At 47.8% G+C, this 20,791-nt stretch overlaps 2 protein-coding genes and 1 pseudogene across 2 annotated transcripts in view; all 3 read left to right on the top strand.

Moving 5' to 3' along the window:
* The window catches only part of LOC110295595 (protein ZNF783), a 7,202-nt gene extending 2,463 nt beyond the window's left edge, over positions 1 to 4,739 (top strand). The window contains exons 2-5 of the mRNA XM_029478936.1: positions 520 to 818; positions 904 to 1,276; positions 3,374 to 3,499; positions 4,356 to 4,739. Of these exons, the coding sequence (XP_029334796.1) occupies positions 744 to 818; positions 904 to 1,276; positions 3,374 to 3,499; positions 4,356 to 4,474 (693 nt within the window). The 5' untranslated portion in view covers positions 520 to 743 and the 3' untranslated portion in view covers positions 4,475 to 4,739. The remainder of the gene's footprint in view (positions 1 to 519; positions 819 to 903; positions 1,277 to 3,373; positions 3,500 to 4,355) is intronic.
* A 1,048-nt stretch (positions 4,740 to 5,787) lies between these two features.
* Positions 5,788 to 6,784, top strand: LOC115031342 (annotated as a pseudogene).
* Positions 6,785 to 7,902: 1,118 nt separating this feature from the next.
* LOC110296091 (zinc finger protein 696-like) lies at positions 7,903 to 20,116 on the top strand. Its single transcript, XM_021164634.2, has 5 exons — positions 7,903 to 8,091; positions 10,341 to 10,694; positions 12,101 to 12,227; positions 17,337 to 17,444; positions 18,119 to 20,116. Exons 1-5 carry the CDS (start codon positions 8,068 to 8,070, stop codon positions 19,222 to 19,224), a joined length of 1,719 nt encoding a protein of 572 aa, XP_021020293.1. The 5' UTR covers positions 7,903 to 8,067; the 3' UTR covers positions 19,225 to 20,116.
* The last annotated feature ends 675 nt before the right edge of the window (positions 20,117 to 20,791 follow it).

The raw sequence follows: 20,791 nt of genomic DNA on the forward strand, positions 1-20,791 counted from the left end.
GAGTGAGTTCCAGGACAGCCAGGGCTACACAGAGAAACCCTGTCTCGAAAAACCAAAATAAATAAATAAATAAATAAATAAATAAATAAATAAATGAAAAAAGAACAACAACAAAACCCTCAAACCGGTGTTATACTCTGCAGTCCTGGCTGGTCTGGAACTTGCCATTTAAATGATCAGGCTGGCCTTGAGCTCACAGCAATCTACCTGCCTTTAGCTCCCGAATGCTGAGATTAAAGACATGTGCCACTCTGTCTGTCTGCTCTCAGCTCTTCATTCTAAGCTAGCCTGGAACTCGCTGTTTAGTTCAAACTGCCCTTGAATCTGAGGCAGTCTCCCTGCCTCAATTTGTGAATACTACTATGTCTGGTTTATGATGTGGATACTTTGATTATATGATTCTCTTGCCTCTTGAGCAGCTTTCTGAGAGGGACAGTCAGATGTGTCATAAGAGGCCACCTACCCCTTCTTTTTTACTCCATCCAAACGCAGAGAAGAGCTCATACCTCTATTTCGCAGAAATCACACTGTGGATCGTGGTGCCTACTGTTCAGGTCTTGGAGAAGAAAGTGGATTCTTGCCTGGTCTGCTTGCTGACTCCGGAGGGATGCTCAGGGACAGCGGAGAAGAAGCTGGCTGACTGAGAAGCCAGCTGTGGAGTTCAGCAGCCAGCTGGAGGGCAAGTGGGCCGTGCTGGGGACCTTGCCTCAGGAGTCTAGGCTGCTGCAGCAGCAGTGGAGAACATGAAGAACCTCATGGGCAACTGGAACTTCTGGGTCCAGCGGCTTCCCCCTGGCAACAAGGGGGAGGTCCCCAAGGTAGCCTTTGGATACCCTGACTAGGAAGCTTAAGGGCCTGTGCCTGTAAGCATGTAGGTGAACAAGTGGGACATTGTGGTTTCAGGTGCCCCTGACCTTTGATGACGTGGCTGTATATTTCTCTGAATTAGAGTGGGCCAAGCTGGAGGACTGGCAGAAGAGGCTCTACAAGCATGTGATGGGGGCAGCTATGAGATACTCGTTTCCCTGGGTAAGGCTGCAGAGGAATACCTGGGCTTTCATCCTACAATGGCTTCCTGCTGTCTTTGCTTTTGCTTTAGGCAGCCAGACTCAGATTTTTCTCCATGCCCTCCCCATTCTGTATGAAGATTATGCCATCTCCAACCCGGTCATTCTCACCCAGATAGAGAGGGGAGAAGAGCCTTGTCCTGCAGGCCCCTGGGGCCAGGAGAAGCGGGGTGAGGAGGAGACAGTATGTCAAAGGAAACCAAATACCAGTAAGTATTGGTACATCCTGAGACTGCAGGGGCAAAGCAAACAACAAACTACTTTCCTGGGTAGACTGGACCATTTTGGAGCTGGAAAAAGCCCCTTACCCAGAGCTGGCTACACTTTGTCTGAGGCTTCTCTGAGCAGGAGTAAAGAGAAGGCTTCTCCTTAGCACTGTAAGGATTCTCCTCTGTATAGGAGGCACCAGCACAAAAGGGATGGTTGTGAGGTCAGAGGTGGCAAATGGAGATCAAGGATATAATAGGCATCTTCTGAGTGAGTGGATGGGCAATTATGGCAAAGCATCTACTTTGTGCCACCTGCAGTAGTACCCATGCCATCTGCCATCTGCCATCACTGTTGTTCAGCTGACAGCAGCAGGAGACTGCAGATGCTCTCTGCTTCTCTCCGGGATGGCTCCTTGGGGGACATGGTAGTATTCACAAACTGCAGCCAGTGTTTGACAATAACTCCTCTGGGGGTTGGTGAGGAGGCTCGGTGGTTAAGAACACTGACTGCTCTAGCAGGGATCATGTTCAGTTCCCAGCACTCACATGGCAACTTAGAGCTGGCCTTAACTCCAGTTTAGGTAATCTGGTGCCCTCTTCTGGCCTCTGTGGGCAGGAGTCATGGATACATGCAAGCAAAACACTCATATTCTCCCTCTCCCTCTCCCCCCCCCCCCAAATTATTTACTTATTTTATTTTTGGTTATTTAATTCAGAGTCTCACTATTAGGGAGCTCTGACTATCCTGGAATTCACTATGTAGGCCAGGCTGGCCTTGAACTCATGGAGATCTGCCTGTTTCTTTCTCCCAAGTGCTAGAATTAGAGACCTGTGCCACCATGTTTGGCAATAAAATAAATATATCTTTAAAAATATTTAGGGCTGGTAAGATTGCTCAGTGGTTAAGAGCACTGACTACTCTTCCAAAGGTCCTGAGTTCAAATCCCAGCAACCACATGGTGGCTCACAACCATCTGTAACGAGAATCTGATGCCCTCTTCTGGAGTGTCTGAAGACAGCTGCAGTGTACTTACATATAATAAAGTAAATAAATCTTTATATATATAAAAAAATTTAAACATAACCCAAAGTAGAACAGGACAGGAATCATTGTCACTGATCTTCAGGGGTGAGCTTTTGGCAAGCCTAGGTTATAGGGTGAGACCTTGTATCAAAGAGAGAAGAAAGGAAAAAAAAATCAGTAATAGAAATGTGCTACCCATCTCTTTCTAGACCTAACCACAATATCATCACCCACCCACAGACAATTATCTAACACCTGGTCCTTATTCTGTTTTCAGTAGGAACATGGATCTTAACTTTAATAACCCAAAGTCCACATACTGCACTTGGTTTATGTCTTTTAAGTCTATCTATATATATAAAAAAAAAAACTCCATCCAAGTCCACCCACATTTTCAACAGTTTTACTGAGGTGTAATTTATGTACCATAGAATCCACCTATTAAAGTATGACCCTAACTCCTCAAGATCTGAGATGGGAGGATTGTGATCTAAAAAACCCCAAACAAATAGGAAAGAATCAAGAGTTCATGTTTAAGGAGGGTCTATAGAACAGGCTTGTAATCCAAGCTATTCTGGGCACAGGAGACTCATGGGTCAGAGCCTGCTTAGTCTACAGAATGAGTTCAAGGCCAGCCTGGGCAACTTAGTGAGAACTTGTATCAAAATTTAAAAGTGAGCCGGCCATGGTGGCACATGCCTCTAATCCTAGCACTCGGGAGGCAGAGGCAGGAGGATTTCTGAGGCCAGCCTGGTCTACAAAGTGAGTTCCAGGACAGCCAAGGCTACACAGAGAAACCATGTCTCAAAAAAACAAACAAAAAAAAAAAAGTGAAATTAGGGCTGGTGAGATGGCTTAGCCGGGAGCAAGGACATGTGAGAGACACACATACACAAAATAGGCTTTAGACAAGAATTGAGCTGCAGGCAGCGGGCATGGTCACTGTATCTTTATATTCCGTCTTTGGTCTATAGCCTAGAATCCCAGAGACTCTTACTGTGGTCCTGCAGTCACTGGCCTCCTGTCTGCGAGACCTTGGTATTGTGCTCAATGACATTGCTTTGTGTTTCTAGGCATTTCTCTGAGTCCAGAGCAGGCCCCAAGTCCAGCTAGCCCTGCCCAGGAGGAACTGAATCAAAGGCAGACCCCTGAGCGGCAGCAAGAGGAAGCAGACATGATTCTACCCGAGCCAGGCACTGGTAAGTGAGAACAGCTGGACAGCAGCAACAAGCCAGATGAGTTGAACTGTGCTGAGCAGGCTCTTGGGAGCTGAACCTTGAACAGCTAGGTTTAGTCTTTTCAGTGCTCAGATGTCTGCATAGCGCTGTGGGGCCTGGACACACCCATCTGCCTGGAGTAAGGGGAAGAGTGTGGATGAGTTTTCTACAGTGGCCATGTCTCTGTCTCACCTCCCAGTGTGGCACTCGGTTGGCACACTATAGTTTCTCAGGATTCTTTCTGAAAACTTGAGAACTCTGACTTTTCTCTTTCATCCAGGATCTGTGTCTGCTTCTGTTTACAGGTGATTCCTGCTGGTCCTTTTCTGAGACTGAGAATATGAGTGTCACACACAGAACCGGGCTTACTATATTCTCTTACTCTTCTCCTACTGATGGCCTCACTCCTAACCCTTGTTGCCTTCCTTCCAGGGGTTTCTCTGCATTTCCCCCACAGCACATGACTTCTTCTCTGGTGTTCCATCCAACCAGTATAAACTCAAGCTGTATGCATGAAATTTGTGAGATGAGACCTGGGGTAGGAGGATAACGCCTCCACCCATTGAAAAACTGGGACTCTGTTCTGGGACCTTCCCTAACCTTCTATGATTTTGAGACTGATGAAGGTGACAGATGTGGAGGGGCGGGTTGTGAGCCTGGGCCTACATGGGATTGGCAATGTGGCCTTTATAGCTCTATTCTCATCTCAGAAGATGGAGCCTGAGGATCTGTTCTTCCTGCCAGACCCTTGAGTATGTCTAGCGCTTGCTGACGAAATGGCCATACTCCGTGATACTTGTGTCAAGAATGGCGCTCATCAGATTTTTCCATCTCACAGGGATTCCAGCAAGCACCAGCCCTTTATCACTTAAACAGGAGGAAGAATCTGCAGAGGGAGGAGAGTTGCCACCCTCCCCTTCCACAGAGAGCCTGCCTTCTGTGGAGCCAGGTGAGTGAAAAGAGAAAACACTTGTGACTGTGACAGAGCCTCAGAGGGCCTTTGGTAGTAACAGTCAGCCTGTGGTCAACTGGCCTTAATGGAAAGTTACTGCTTGAAGACATGCTGCGGATAGAAGACTCTATCTGCTAGTGATAGAAAGGCTGTTCATATATGATCTGCTCCAGTCCCACAGTAACCCTGTGAGGTGGCCTACCTAGATACACAGCCTCAGGCATCTTGCAGTTTGCATGTTGACCTAGACTTTCAGTGTAGGTCCTTCACCTGGATTCTGGTTTGGTTTTTTTGTTTTGTTTTGTTTTGTTTTTGTTTTTGTTTTTGTTTTGTTTTTCAGTTTTTTTTGAGTTTTTCGAGACAGGGTTTCTCTGTGTAGCCCTGGCTATCCTGGAACTCACTCTGTAAACCAGGCTGGCCTCAAACTCAGAAGTCCACCTGCCTCTGCCTCCCAAGTGCTGGGATTAAAGGCATGCGCCACCGCTGCCTGGCTAATTCTATATTTTTTTGATAGGGCTCAATGCCAAGACCTTCTATTTTCTGTCTCTGGGGACCACTATCCTCACCTCAGCCTGTGCTTTTCATGGCTCTGTCCCTGCAGTTATTACACTATCACAGTTACACTCTTGCATCAGGTGAGACCTTCACTGAGACCCCACAGGAATCATAGGCTGATTGGGCAGCACACACCTTGGTGGATTTGTTTGGGATGAGTGACATACAGGCAAGTCACTCCCCTCCTTCATCTAGGCCACAGCCTCCCCTTGCCCCCTTTTTTTTTTTGAGGTGGGGTGTATGTAGCTGGCTGGCTTTAAACTCACTATGTAACTAAGGCTTGTCTTAAATTTGTGGCAGTTCTCCAATCTCACTTCCTGAGTACTAGGATCATAGCTACATGTGACACACAAAGCCCCTTAATTTTGGTCTGGAAGCAGTTGGCACTCATGGGCTCCTGATCCTTTTTAGATTGTGACTATTCTCATTATAAAATTTAGGATCTTGGTAACACCATTGCCATCTGTCTCAGAATGAACTCATGGACCTAGATAAGGGAGGGGAGTGACTTGCCTGTATGTCACTCATCCCAAACAAATCCACCAAGGTGTGTGCTGCAGGACCCTCTGCAGGGTCCCTGGCCCCTGGCTTCTGCACCTTGCTTCCTTCTCTGGTGTTCTTAGCTCAGTTTCCAGGAATGAAGCATAAGACAGCAAGCAAAGTTGAACAATACATGAGACACTCCTGCCCTGTGGTGTCTATGACTAGGACCCCTGGCCTGATCTGATGGCACTCACAGAAACTGGGGAAGGGAGGCGAGGCCTGAACCTAGAGTAAGGCCTGGATCGAATGGCAGGGGAAGCCATGAGGTCCTCTTGGAACCAGCAATGATTCCTATGACCATCAAGACAGAGCCCCGTCTGAGGATGAATCTGAGCAGAACCTTCTGCAGTCCTGCAGCCAGTCTGTATTTGGAGTCCACAGAAGGACCAGGATTAAGACCAGAGGCCACAGATGGCATCACACTCGGAGTGCCTAGGGTACGGATTGGGGAACCCCAGGCAGCAGAGGATATGGGAGAGCCACCCTGTATCCTTCCTCAGCCACAGAAGCAGGTATTCCTGGGCCCTGACTGTGGGCAGAGCTTCTGCTTGAAGATTAATCTGACAATCCATTAGCAGACCCATGTAGAAAAGAAACACAAGGAGGCTTGGAGTGGCTTGCCTATTAGGTCAGGGAAAAGCCACTCTACACTGGAACCATAGAAAGTGGTGGTGTCAGGCCCTGTCATCCACTAGCCACCTGAGGAGCCCACAAGCCACCGGTCCCCAACAAGCCATGCCTTCATGAGACAAAGGCCAGCAACTACAGTTTACCACTGTAGTGAATGCCTTCACTCCTTTCAGCAACAGAAGAGCCTGGTATTGCACCAGCATCAGCACACAGGCAAAAGGTAGAGCTGGCCTGCCTGTGGCAAGGCCTCCCGCCGGCCCTCAGACCTCTTTTGTCACCAGTGCATCCATACTGGTGAGCGTTCCTATCAGTGCCCCCAGTGTGGCAAGGAGCCACCACCTGGCTGTCCACATGCAGACTCATTCCTGAGGCTAAACAATCCTGCATTTCCTCTTGCCTTCTGTCCTCCAGGGAAGTCCAGCCCTGCAAGGGCCCAGCTCTGAACAGGACAGGACCTGCTCTGTCTCAGGGCCTTTCCCTTGTGCCTGCCAAGTGGTAGAAGTTCCTTCACTTTCCAGCTGAGTTAGGGGCCCTTCAAAAGCACAAGCTCCAGACCAGGAATTTGAGGTGATAGTGTCATGCCTCAAAGTCACGAGAGCGGGTGCTTCATGTGCCTCTTTGCCACAGCACCTTGGGTGCTGCCTAGACAGCCTGTGGGTGCTTCTGGAGCTGGGGTGATGGGTTCCAATTCTGATAGTTGCTCTCTTGTTTGTCACTCAGACACCAGAGCACATGAAGGCTCCCAGGTGCCTTCATCCCTGGCTGTGCTATCCCTAAAGTCCTTCAGACTCTGTTGCCATTCAGAAGTTCTGCACAGATGAGGCAGAGGGTAACACTGCCATCGTTCCCAGGGTAGGGGGAAGTAAGTAAGTCTGTGGCATGCAGCCATGGTTCTGGACGTTACTTGCCTGCACACCCAACCGTTGTTTAGGCCCTACAAGCAACACAGCAGTTGTCAGTAAGCGTGCAGACTGAACGTGGACAGTTTAGCTGCCCCAAACTTAATCCTCAACTGCAAGCACTCATGTTGCTGTTCTGGGGGGTTCCTAGGCCTCTCTTCTAATGCTTTAGATGTTTTCTGGAAAACAAGTATTCATATTTGACACACAAATCCAAGTGCTGGGGTGGGGGAAGAGGTGCTGTATAATCCTGGCTGGCCTTGGACCTCCAGTGATTTTTTTTTCCCTACCTCTATCTACCTAGTAGGATTTACTTGCTTGTGCCATTATGCACAACTGGGCTTACTGCATTTATCCTGAAATTCAATAGGACAGGTTAAACAGTATTTTGAGTTAAGAATGAACAAAGGCTGCATGGTTGCCTGAGCTCAAAGACGTTGGATCCCAGATTCTGATGACTTATTTTGTAAAAAAAGATAATGGTTGGGCTACAAGGCCCTAAGAACTATGGAGGTGGAAATATTAACTTAATCGGTGCTCTATAAATACACTGGAAAAAGTAACTGCGTGTTTGTGGCCTAGTTTGTTCTGGGGAGTCTCAGCAGGTGACCCTAGTGGTTGGCGTGGCTCTACAGTTAACAGGTGAAAGGAGCTCAACACCTGGCGCTCACACCTACCTGCAGGGCTGAGACGACAAGCTAGCGAACGCTGTGCTGCTTGTGTTCCCAGCTGGCCAATAGAGTCTGGCTTCTCTACCGTCAGGGGCGGGACCTCCAGGGCTAGCCAATGGGAAGCCGCCTTGTGGAGGGCGTGGCCTGCGTTTCTGCCGCGGGAGCAGCGAGGACGTCTCCGTCTCAAAACTGCCAACTGCGTCCAGGACGACCATCCTGATTCTGTATCGTGAGGCCAGGAAGGGCCGCCTGTAGGGAACACAGCGGCTACAACAAGACGAGGCAGAATCGCGCGCAGCCATGACTGAGGCGGCCGCTGCACCGGTAAGGGTGGCCCTCACCGATCATGTGGGGGATGTGAATTCGCCGGGAAGACATCTTACCACCTCCTAAAATTGGGTAGAGCTCAGCCAGGTAGTCAGGGAGGAGGACTAGGAGGTCTATTGCCACATGATAAAGTCCTTGTCTCCTTTGCCACGGGTTTGATCATTTGTAATATACGGCCGTTGAGCTTAACCGGGAAATATCTGGGCCCGGTGCACCGGCTGCGGTCGTTTTTACCCCACGACTCCTTTTTTCCAGGACCTCTTTGCTCCACCTCGCAAGTATTAGCCATCTCCGATCCAATCCCGAGCTAAGGCCCCCTCCAGTTAGCCCTCTTGGTCCTGGGACCTAGAATCTTGCTCCTGCCTAGGAGGGAGGGTTCCACGGCCTTTCGGGCCTGAATTCGATTCTATTAAGGGTAGATACATACTTCCTCGCTTGTTGTTTTTTGATGAACACCAGGAAGACTTTCCTACAGCAACTAGTTAGGGAATCAGTGTTATAGAAAACGTTGGGTAGGCGTGTTTTAGGTTCAGGTGAGTGAACTACCGAGATTTACTGTCCCTGAAGGTAAGAGGCGTCTCCTGCTAGCAATAGTTTTGCAGTGACTTCAAAGACATTTCTTGGTGTTAGATTTGTGGCAAAGGATCCCAGAGAGACCTTTCTCTCTGGGAGACCTTTATGTGTGAAGACTGCCTCCTCCCAACCACATTTTGTTGTATGGGTCAGTGGTCACAGACCCCAGGATGGAGTGAGGAAGAGAGAAGTGTCTAGTGACAAGGATCTTACTGTGTGGGACACTTTGCTGTGTCTTTTATGGGAGATATCTTGGGGGAAGTTTAATGTCACAAAATTGTATTCGTTGCAGTCTTTGGTTTAGAACATATAACACAGTCTGACCAATGGTCAGGAACTTTCATGTTTATTGGTAAAACAGTATATAATAATCTCACACACCCTGAGTGCTTTTTCATACCTGTAGTTTGACCACCTTAGAGATAGAAAAAAGTTCCAGGATTTATCTGTTGAACCCATAGCTCCTCATTTTATTTACAATTATGCATGGTGGCATTGTCCTCCCCCTTCTTTCGACTAAGATGCTGGCTTTCAGCTTTCTCTGGCGCTGCTAACTGGCATCTAAGATCTAGCTTCCAGTAAAGTGACTGTTCAGGGCAGTGTAGTGACTGTTGGGGGCTGTTTGTCGAGGTGTCTCAGTCACCGAGACCTAGTGTCCAACTCGAAACAAGCTGAGGTTACCTGAGAGGAGGGAATCTCAATTGAGAAAGTGCTTCCATAAGACCGAGCTGTATGGCAAGCCTGTAGGGCATTCTCTTAATTAGTATTTGGTGTGAGAGAACCCAGTTCATTGTGGGTGGCCCACACCTGGGCTGGTGGTCCTGGGGTTTTGTAAGAAAGCAAACTGAGAAAGCCATGAGGAACAAGCCAGTAAGCAGCACTCCTCCATGGCCTCTGTATCAGCAACTGCCTCCAGGTTCCTGGCCTGTTAGGTTCCTGCTCTGACTTCCTTTAGTGATACATAGTGATCTGTGAAGTGTAAGTGTGAATATAAATCCTTTCCTCCCCAAGTTGTTTTTGGTCATAGTGATTCATCAAAGCAATAGAAACTCTAAGGCACCTAGTAGCAGGTTAGGAATTCGCACAGTGTTAGTTGAGTCTCTGGGCCCTTAAGAGATCACCAAAGAAGGAACAGCTGGTCTCATTTTAGGGGAAGCTGCTCTAAGAGGTGGTGAAGGTGCAGGTGGTGGCCTTTAATCCCAGCACTCAGAGGCTGGTGGGTCTCTGAGAGTGATGCCACCCCAAGTCTACAGTACAGATAGTGTTCCAAGACTACACAGAGACCCTGGTGGGGGGTGTGGAGTGAGAGTTGAGTTTGCCACTGGATAGGCAGGTCTGTGGCCTTGCTGTTGGGCTATGTCCCCAGAGGAAGAAAATGTGGTCAAAAACCGATGGAACTAATATAATCCAGCACACTTTGGATAGTTTTTTCTTCCATTGCAATGGATCTAGGTTCAAGATTATTTCCATGAAGGTTCTGAGGGGTCTTTGTGCCTGTGTATTTGGTCTTTGTGCCTGTGTGTTTGGTCTTTGTGCCTGTGTATTTGGTCTTGACTGGGATCTGATAAGTGAGGAACCTGAATGCATTCCAGAAGATACCGATCTTCCTGTATTTGAGAACAGTTCTGGAAGTTCTACTGGAAGCCAACATATCTCCTTGTCTCTGGTTCCAGGACTGGCATATGGGGACTGACCTCCAACAACAGACCCAGATCCAGTCTGCAGAGATCTCCCTTTTAGCTATCCTAACTGCTGTTCAGGCAGTGGAAAAGAAAACAGAGTCCCAGGCTGTCCACCTTCAAAACTTGGAAGTAAGAACAGGGTCAGCTGAGAAGAAGTTGGCTGACTTCGAGAAGACGGCCATGGAGCTCAGCAGCCAGCTAGAGGGCAAGTGGGCCGTGCTGGGGACGCTGCTGCAGGAGTACGGGCTGCTGCAACGGCGGCTGGAGAACCTGGAGAATCAGATGCAAAACCGGAACCCCTGGGTCCTGAGGCTCCCCCCCAGCAGCAAGGATGAAGCCCCCAAGGTATTCATAGAGGGAGGAAAGGCCTCCAATCTGAATTCTAGTGCTTAATAAATACTAGTCACTATGGACTTTAAGGAGCTTTTAAAAATGTCAGAAGTACAGTGTGATATTGGAAAGGTAACAGTAGAGTGGGTTGTTGGGAAGGGTATGTTTGGGCAGCAACAGTTGTCTTCTTCCAAAATGAGCTTTTTTTTCCTTATTGAAAAAGATTATTTTGCTAGGTAGTGGTAGCACACACCTTTAATCCCAGTACTTGGGAAGCAGTCATATATCTGAGTTTGAGGCTAGCCTGGTCTATAGAGTGAATTCCAGGACAGCCAGGGCTACACAGAGAAATTCTGCCTTGAAAAACCAAAAAATGTTTTCACCAAGTGTGGTGGTGCATGCCTTCAGAGGTAGGCGGATCTCTGTGAGTTGGTGGTCAGCCTAGTTTATATAGAGAGCTCCAGGACAGCCAGGACTAGAGAGAGAGAGAGAGAGAGAGAGAGAGAGAGAGAGAGAGAGAGAGAGAGAGAGACCGACCCTGTCTCAAAAAAAAATACATAAATACATAAATAAATACATAAAAAGAAAAGAGAAAAAGAAGGGCTGGATAGATGGCTCAGTGGTTAAGAGCACTGACTGCTCTTCTAGAGGAGGTAGGTTTAATTCCCAGCATCTAATGGCAGCTCACAACTGTCTGTAACTCCAAGATCTGAAACCCTCACATAGACGTACATGCAGGCAAAACAAGACAAAGTCTACAGAAATACCACTGAGTCTGTTTGATGATGGCCAATTACACCTGAAGATTGTTATTGATTGCAGAAAGCTTTTTAGTTAGAGATAGGAGCCCATGACTGCTTCACTTTCTCAGTACTGGGACTCCCATTTCCCTTTCTTCCTCCTTTCCCATTTCCCTTTCTTCCTCCTTTCCCATAGATCCCTGAGCCTTCTGTGATGAAGACATTCCATTTAAGAACGAATGCCCCAAAGTCTCTCACTCTCTCCACATTTTCCATTGCGGGTCTCTGTTAGTTCCCACGTACTACAGGGAGAAGCCTCTCTGATGGCTGAGCCGGGCACTGATCAGAGGCTCAGCCTGGTGTGGTGGTGGTGGTGGGGGTCCCCCGTGGAGAGTGTTTCTGAGGATGAGCAGCTGGCCTGCAGGAATGGAGGTGGGCTAGAAGGGAAGGCCCAGGAAGACTGCTGAGAGTGAGAACTGGTTTAAGTAGAGGAAGTCAACAGAAAGCATCTCCATTCAGGTCCCAAGGGAAGATACAAGTGTGCAGTGGAGCTAGAAGGACCCTGTGCACTTGTCTGTCTTTCTGTAAGAAATGTGGGCAGAAGCTAGCATTTAGTCAGTGGTGCCCTCAGTTTTGAAGGCTGGTTTCTGAAAGGGGTGTTGGGGACTTGTATTCCTCCAGGTTTCTGTGACTACCGAAGAGGTGTCTGGGTGTTTCCCTGAGCAACAGGAAGGCAGCCCAGAAGACTGGCAGAAGGAACTCTGCAAGCGCGTAGCAGAGGAGAGGCGTGAGGTGCTAGGCTCTCTAGGTAAGAGGCATCCCCAGGGGCTTCCAAAGGTGCTTTCATTCTTTTCCTCCATGTATTTCCTCAGCACCTCTTGGATCTGAGAACCAGAGCAAATTGACCCTCTGCCTTCAAGCTGGTAGAAGGTATGATTCCTGTCTTTACAGTTAAGCAGAGACATGCTTCTGATTTGTGTGTATGAGCTGTTTTGCCTGCGTGTATTTCTGTGCATCCATCATATGCTTGCCTGGTTCCTGCAGAGGCCAGAAGAGAGCATTAGATCCCCTGGATCCAGTTACAGGTAGTTGGTTGTGAGCTGCCATGAATGTACTCAAAATAGAACCTGGATCCTACCAGTCAGTGTTCCTAACCACTGAGCCATCTGTCTAGCCCCATGGACATGATTTATAAAGGTGACTCAGGTCTGAGAAGTGAGGCCTGCAGTAAACACTGGGTCCTCTAGCCAAGTGTGCAGGAGTGTGTTTGTGTGGGACTTGATTAAATCTAGAATTCCATAGCTATATCCCCAGCTCTTGCATCATCCTGGAGCTTGCAGAGAGGTTAAATGGATTATCCAGAGCTTCTAGTAAAGACCCTCAGGCTAGAACCTGCTCCCACTGTCCAGTTCTTCCCAGTTCATTTCTGTAGAGTAGAGGCTTCCTCTACTTATGTTTGTTCCTCTAGGTGTGTAGTGAGGCAGATAGTTTTTCACCTTATTACACTTTTGATGCTCATGGCCCAGCTCTTTACCTTGTTTCCACCATGCTGTGCTCTCTTCAGGGAAGTAACTAAGTCTTAGTGTGATGTTCCTCTTCCCCTGTGCCTGGCACACTCTAGGATGATAAACAATGAATGGGTCGGTGTGAGAGCTCAGTTTTCATTCTCTGTTAGGTAATAGCACCAAAAAGAGTTGGAATGCAGATTGTAAAGCCATTTGCATTGATAAGGGAAATTCTAAGGCAAGCCCCTCCCTCTGAGTTACAGCTCTAGTCTTTTGTTTCTCTCTCTGACAGGATCTTGCTATAACTCAGGCTAGCAGGGAAGTTACAGGGTTGCTCAGGCTGGCCTTGAATTTGTGCCTGTACCTCAGCCTTTGGATTATGGGATTATAGGATTATTTTATATTGCTTTTTGAAACTTTTTAAAGGTAAAGAAACCCTTAGTTCAAATGACAGAAACAGTAGAAGGGATCACTCTTACTGAAAGAGGATAGATTCCTGTTTGCTCGAACACAAAGGTACTACTCCCCCCCCCCACCTCTGTGTGTGTATGTATGTATGTATGTATGTATGTATGTATGGGTAAAATTAGTATTCTATTACCATTGATTCACAAAATTAGTATGACAGCAGTTATCCTTAATCAACTAATTCCCAAATAACCACACAGAGTAAGATTTTAAAAAATTGCCTTGAGCCAAATACTGAGCAATCATTACTCATTCTAACCCTCCACACTAGTCTGGCTTCCTTCCAGAATATATTCCTATCTTCCTTGCATTCTGTCATCCTTCATCCAGCTCTCTTCTGATGGTTTTTTTTTTTTTTTTTTTTTTTTTTTGACCTGTCCTCCTGGCTCCCTCCTTCACTTCTNCCAGAATATATTCCTATCTTCCTTGCATTCTGTCTTCCTTTATCCAGCTCTCTTTTTGTTTTTTTTTTTTTTTTTTTTTTTTTTGCTTGACCTGTCCTCCTGGCTCCCTCCTTCACTTCTGTCCCTTTCTCCATCACTTTTTTTTTTACAATTGGAAGTCCTTCCTTATTCCCTGTAAAGCTCTTGGCTTTTATTGGCAAGGCAGAGAATGAATGAGGAGCAATGTTTATACAAACTTGAAACAGGTGCTTCAAGAATAAACATAACACAGCCATATCCAGATTAAAACAAGATATTAGAGCACTAACCTTTACACATTGAATGAATAAAAGTCATACCTGCTTGTCTGTATGTACCTGTTGAGGTACTGCACATGTAATGTTACATCCCTTCGTAATGGAATTAGTCGCTGTTGAGCATCCCAGTGTGGGTGTTGGGAACTGAACCTAGGTCCTCTGTAAGAGCTCTCCCTCAAGCCCCTTTCCTTGGTTTTAGATTTTACTATATTTAAGAAAAGTGGGGGCTGGAGAGATGGCTCAGTGGTTAAGAGCACTGACTGTTCTTCCAGAGGTTCTGAGTTTAATTCCCAGAGTCCACATGGTAGCTCACACCCATCTGTAATGGGAGCCAATGCCCTCTTCTGGTGTGTCTGAAAACAGCTACAGTGTACTCATATACATAAAATAAATAAAATCCTTAAAAAAAAGAAGAAAGCCAGGCGTGGTGGCGCACGCCTTTAATCCCAGCACTCGGGAGGCAGAGGCAGTCGGATTTCTGAGTTCGAGGCCAGCCTGGTCTACAAAGTGAGCTCCAGGACAGCCAGCAGCCAGGGCTATACAGAGAAACCCTGTCTTGAAAAAAACAAAAAACAAATAAACAAAATGCTGTCATTTGAAGGAGTCTCTGGTAGGTAAACTAAGTAAGAATTCACTGAGTGGTTGGCAAGCTGCACTAAGAAAGTTTTTTGGGGTCCCTACGGGGGTAGGGACCAGAGAGACCAGAGTGCCAGCATACAGAAGTCAGTCAGTGGTGTGTGGAAGATATAGAGGATCACGAGGACACGCTTGGTAGGTGGTGATACTTGTTGGCTCACTGAGGACTCCTCTACAAGAGCCAGATGGCAACCCCTTTCTGTTGTACAGAAAGGCCTAAAACACCATGGTAGTTGAGGTCAGGAAGCAGATGCAGAATAGGCTGGTATGTCCCTGGAGGTACCTAGAACTTTCTTGCAGAGTTTTGGTATGCCGTGGAATGTGGTGACTTCAGGGGCTTTGGACTGCCTATCCTTTGATAGTCCTGGCTATTACTCCACCCTCTGTTAACTTCTCCACTGTCATTTGAATGCTCTTACTTAATTTTCTAGAAGTTTCCAAGGAAAGCCTAATTGAGAATCTTCAGTCAGTAAGCATGAGCATTACAGTTTCAACATGTGCAAGTGTTGTGGATACCTCAGAGTTTTAGAGGTTGGTTATAGGGATCCCCTGGACAGGGACTGCTGAGCTTCTGGCCTTTTGACTATGCAAGTACATTCTTACATGAACATGTTTTTGCTCAGTAGTGCAGAGGTCAAGCATTTCTCTCTCTGGATAGGGTCTTGCTTGTGGCCTGGTTGGCCTAGAACTTACTATATAGACCACGTGGGCCCTAAGCTTATAGCTGTCATTCTGCCTCTGTCTTCTGAGTGCTGGGATTACAGTTGTGTCCAATTTAAAAGGCTTCTCATGAGCTGGAGAGATGGCTCTGAAGCTCAGAGCACATGCTATCTATCCAGAGGGCCTAAATTGGATTCCCAGCACCTATATTGGGCACCCACATCAGGCAGCTGTTAGCTGCTGGTCGCTCCAGCCCCAGGGGATCCGACACCTTCTGTCTCTGAGCATACTGCACTCGTGCACAGATACATATATACAATCTAATTTTTTTTTCTGGCCACCTCCCCCATCCCAAGCCCCTCCCAGTGTAGCTGCTAATCTTATTATAGTCTGTACTTAGAAGTCACAACTCACAAAGTGTATCTGGAAGTCAGAGGACAACTTACAGGCATCACTTCTCTCCTGCTATCTTGTGGGTTCCAGGAATCCATCTCAGGCTTAGACTGCCATCAGACTGTGGCAAGTGCTTACCCAGGTGGTGTGTTACTTACTGTTGACTTCTTTCTCCAGAGCTTGAAAGTGCCACTTGCAAAAAACTTGGTTTCCTGACTGTTTGGTTAACATTACAGAAGCAGCCTGTGTAGGGAAGGTGGGCACACATGGCTGGGCAGCACCTTCTCAGTATGACTGGTACCTTTGGAACCATGGAGAGCTGACCTTGTATTTCGGGTCAAAACCTAGCACAGTGTTGAAGCACATGGTTGGTAGCTAGATAGTTGTGGCTTGAAATTGAAATTTATTATTATTATTATTTTTAGCTTTTAACATTTAACATAAATAAATTTATTTCATATAAATGCACTGGTTGCTGGCTCCCTCTGGAGGGGCGGGGTGCATGATTTGCTGTGGTGTGGGTGTGGAGTTTAAGAGATTGGCACAGATCAGTGAAGTCACTTGTCCCTTGAAAGGACACTTATCCTAGGGTACTATGCTACTTAGGCTTCTGGAGAGAGATTGATGGAAACCCCAGCTGTTTAGTTAAAATTTCAGAAGCAGCCTGGGTAATGCATAGCAGCTTAGACAAGATGGCCCTTCTTACTCCTGCCAGGCTTGTTTGGAGCTCAAGGTGTCAGAGACCCAGGTGCCTTTCAACTTGCTGCTTCCCTTTCCTACAGAGTTGCCACTGCAGTTCAAGGTGACCATTGGGAAGCAACTGGAAGCTGGGCATGGTAGCAGACACCTAAACCCAGTACTGAGGAGGCAGAAGCAGGTGGAACTTTGTGAGTTAGAGGCTAGCCTGGTCTACATAGTGAGACCCTGTCTCCAAAAAGAACCAACCAAACCAAAACTCTAGTAGGAGCTGGGTGTGGCAAGTTCAGGAGAGCCAGGGCCACTTAGAGAAACTCTGTCTTGAAAAACAAAACAAAAAGCTACCAGGAGGGAAAGAAGAATCGCCCTTTCTCTTAGGATGAGACATTTATTTCCAATTTAACAAGCCAAGTTAGTACTTACGCACTATAAATATTAATCCATTGACATCCCTCGTAGGTTTTTGTCTTTCTCTGTATATAGGTGAGGAAACTAAGGCACAGAGAAGCTAGGGACATTATAGCGGAAAGGTCTGAGCCTTTACATCCTACTGGTTACGTGCTTGAGGGAGTATTTTGGAAACATAGTCTGTATTCATAGCCTAAAGGGTGCTAGTGATGGAAGGCTGTGGACCCTTAGGCATAGGCTACTGCTGGTCATTCAGAAGTCATGTATCCCTGCTCTCCCGACTCCCTAGCACACCTCATGTTAGCCTTACCACAAGTCCCAGGATCTATTCTGTCTTTGCTGCCTCTGTGGTTCTTTTGAGAGAACCTGGTGGTCACTGGTCCTGGCCAGAGATGGTGATAGGAAAGACCATGACATCTGATACCCTCAGAGCTGCTTCTGTTTTCTTCAGAAACAGGCCAGCTGGAATCTGCCCCGGGTGTTCTTCCCTGGATCAAGCAAGAGGAAGAGGTATGTGAGAAGAGCCTGCAGGAGACAGCCAGTGCATCCCTGTGCTCAGGTGAGGCCCAGGGCGGGCTGCATTTCTGGGTCTCTGAACTATATGAAGCCTCCTGTATGAGTGTCTGGAAGTGGCATCGAGCAGGTTTCCTGTGGTGTCCTGTGGTCCCTGTGTGTGTTTGCTGTGGTCATCCTCCCACAGAGTTGCATAAAATTGTCATTTTGTTCCCAGTCTCCTGTCTTTGCTTTGTGAACTATAGTTTGCATGGTACTAGGGCACTGTAAGGACGGACTGCATGGGACACAATCCCCCATCCCCAGAAGGGCTTTTCAGTTAGGAGAAAGATTACCAGAAATTAGCACTACAACATAAGAACAAGAAGCTATGTCTGAGCCAGAGAGCCCTTTGAGAATGGTAAAAAATTGTGAACAGTATACACAGAAGACACATATACTCTGTGTTTACACTTCTGTAATCAGGGTGTTAGAGGCAGCCTATCTCATTCATAGTCTTGATGGCACAGATCAGTGTTTGTCAGAGAGCAGCATCTGATAGTATAAATGAGAAGAAGCCTTAAGCAAGGCACATGGCTTAGCTTAAAGGGCATCTGGGTGTCATGTAGATGACTCAGAGTTTGGGCCTCTGGGAGATAGGTTAGTGCAGAGCGGGCGTCAGTAACAGGCTCGAGTGAGCCTATGGCTGAGATGACTCATGTTTGTGTCTCATCCCACCAGAAACATGGCTGGCTAACAAGAAAAGGACCCTGGAGGGGATGTCCATGGCACCAGAGCCATCCTGGGCAACTGAAGGGGGACCTGGCAAGGAAGATTTCGAGCAGGGAACCTGTGGCGATCTGCTCCCTGTTTGCAGAGAGAGAGAGGCAGCTCCCCTCCCTCGAGGCTCTCAGAGTCAGCCTGTGCCAGCTGCTGAGGGCACTGAGGATGGCCAGAACTTCAGTGTCAGAGAGCTCAGTACACAGCCTGAGTACTCCCACCATGGATCTCAGCCCTTTGCCAGTCTCCAGTGTCCCCAAAGTGTTACACAGCAGGCCACTGTCACCAGGAATCGCCGTGCACCCACAGCCCAGCGTGCCTACACCTGTGTCCAATGTGGCAAGAGCTTTGTCCACCAGTCAACACTTACCACACACTACCGCACACACACTGGGGAAAAGCCTTACAAATGTGCCGAGTGTGAGAAGCGGTTTGGCCGTCTATCCACGTTGTTGGAGCATCAGCGTACCCACACTGGAGAGCGGCCCTTCCCTTGTGCACAGTGTGGCCGTCGTTTTGGGCGCCTGTCTACTCTGGTGGAACATAGGCGCACACACACGGGTGAGAAGCCATTTCCATGTACCCAGTGTGACAAACGTTTCACACGCCTGGCCAACCTGACAGTGCACCAGAGTGTGCACTCTGGCGAGCATGCCTTCCAGTGCACCCAGTGTGGCTCATGCTTCACGCACAAGCCCAGTTTCCTGCGACATCTGCGCAGCCACTCTCAGGAGAAGCGCTTTAGCTGTGGCCAGTGTGGCAAGAGCTTCACCTGTCGTTCCTGGCTGGTACGCCATCAGAGCAGTCATGCACACTTGGCATCCTCTGCTTATGTGGCCTGTGAGAGGAGCTCACCAAGTCACGTGTCACCTACAGGTCTGTTTAAAGGCGCAGCCAGGGGAAAGTTCTCCAGTGACCCTCCTGTCTCACCCATGTCCAAGGACACTGTGGTCAGTCAGGACCACAAGGCATATGGTGGAGGTCAGCAGCTCAGCGACCATGGTCAGGAAAGTCTAGTGGGGTCTCTGCATAGTTGTCTGTCTGTAAAGATGGAGAATGCAGGGTAGCACCCAGGGAGCTCCATAACGAGGCCACTAGGACAAGGGCCTCCTGGGTCCCCTCAAATCCAAGCTGCTGCTCCTTGAATCCAAGCCATCTGCTAGGCTTCCCAGGGCAAGGTTCTCCCATGGACTGCTGGTGCTAAGTGCCCCTGGGATTCCTGCTGCAGGGAAGTTTCATGAACACAGAAAAGGTGGCAGAAACAAGCAGTTCAACAGTCCCCTGAGATCTTGGTGGCTCCCATCACTGTCTTAGCAATGTAGGCAGCAACAAAAGGCCGGTTAGGAAGGTTGCAATTTTGAAGTTGTTCAGCTTCTGGTTGAGCAGCTCAAAACTCAAAACTAGTTTCCAAGATTTCCCTTGGGCAGAGCTGGGGATGTGACTCAGTAGAGTGTTCATCGAGCATGCGTGGATGGAGCCATGGTTAGATCCCCAGCATTAGATTAAACTGGCGGCCATGGTGGTACGTGTCTGTAATCCTTGTATCTGGGTAGAGGCAGGAGGTGCAGAAGTGCAAGGACATGCTTGGCTACATGAGCCCGTTTCAAGGAACCAAAAACTTAGTTCAAAGTCAGAGTTGTCAGATTCTCTCTCACCGGTGGCCACGCGCTTATCTAACAGCTTGTGTGTTTCCAGGGAGTCCCACTGGAGGGGATGGGACTGTTAGTGTCATTGTCACCACTTTGGAGGAATGTGGGAAAACAGGCCTGTGCTGTTTGCATCTGGGGCTGGGGTTACTGAAGGTCTGATTTCCCTTACTTTGTTGTTGTTCTTTTAAGACAGGGCTGCCCTGGAACTTGCTCTGTAGGCTGACCTTGAATTCACTGAAATCCACCTGCCTCTGCCCCATACTCACTTTAAAAACCTGTGAAAATAAAGGTATTTATGAAGACGTGTAAAGTCCCTGTCTTGCCTTGACCCTCCCCATGTTGCTCATTGTTTGTGATCCGGTAATGCTATTTTGTTCCAGGTTGTGGTAATGGTGGTGATTACGTATTGTCAATTTTGTGTATTTATTGAAGTTCTGAAAGAAAAAGATGGTTGGAGACGGACTTGGGCAGGGCCAGCTGGATTTGCATGGAGGACACTGGGCCACCGAAAGCCCAACCTCCGCCTCCTCCTCTAGCCCTCTTTGGCCATGAGGAGCACACACACAAACACGTGACATATACATACACTGACACGTGCACATATAAAACCTTAACACTCTGTGGAATGGATGGTAAGTATGTTTCCATAAGGTGGTGATCGAGTAAACCACTTCCCATCTACAATGTTTATACGTTAATTTTCATAAGTCCTAAGGTTCATTGATTGTAAGTCATACCTTGATTTTCTACTTCTCTAAGGGAGAAAAAGCTGTAGCCCTGTCCTCATGATTCCTACCAGTGCAGGATGTTAAGTGCTGTAGCCATGTTACCAAATTGAGCAAAAGTGTCAGGCTCTCCTGGGTAGGTCCTGACCAGCAAAAGTCTCCCCTCCCCAGGTACTGGTGGCAGTTTGTATTTATTTTCCCTCACTATTATTCTGTACCAGACATGAGCCCTTTCCATCACACACACACCCTACACACTC

Source organism: Mus caroli, chromosome 6, assembly GCF_900094665.2.
Source record: "Mus caroli chromosome 6, CAROLI_EIJ_v1.1, whole genome shotgun sequence".
Lineage (NCBI taxonomy): Eukaryota > Metazoa > Chordata > Mammalia > Rodentia > Muridae > Mus > Mus caroli.

What these genes read in the sequence shown, in the direction of transcription:
- LOC110296091 (XM_021164634.2), top strand. Translation starts at nt 8,068, where the DNA reads ATGACTGAGGCGGCCGCTGCACCG. An exon ending in CTGAGGCGGCCGCTGCACCG is followed by an intron (nt 8,092 to 10,340) that starts GTAAGGGTGGCC and finishes CTCTGGTTCCAG; the next exon opens with GACTGGCATATGGGGACTGA. An exon ending in TGAGGTGCTAGGCTCTCTAG is followed by an intron (nt 12,228 to 17,336) that starts GTAAGAGGCATC and finishes TGTTTTCTTCAG; the next exon opens with AAACAGGCCAGCTGGAATCT.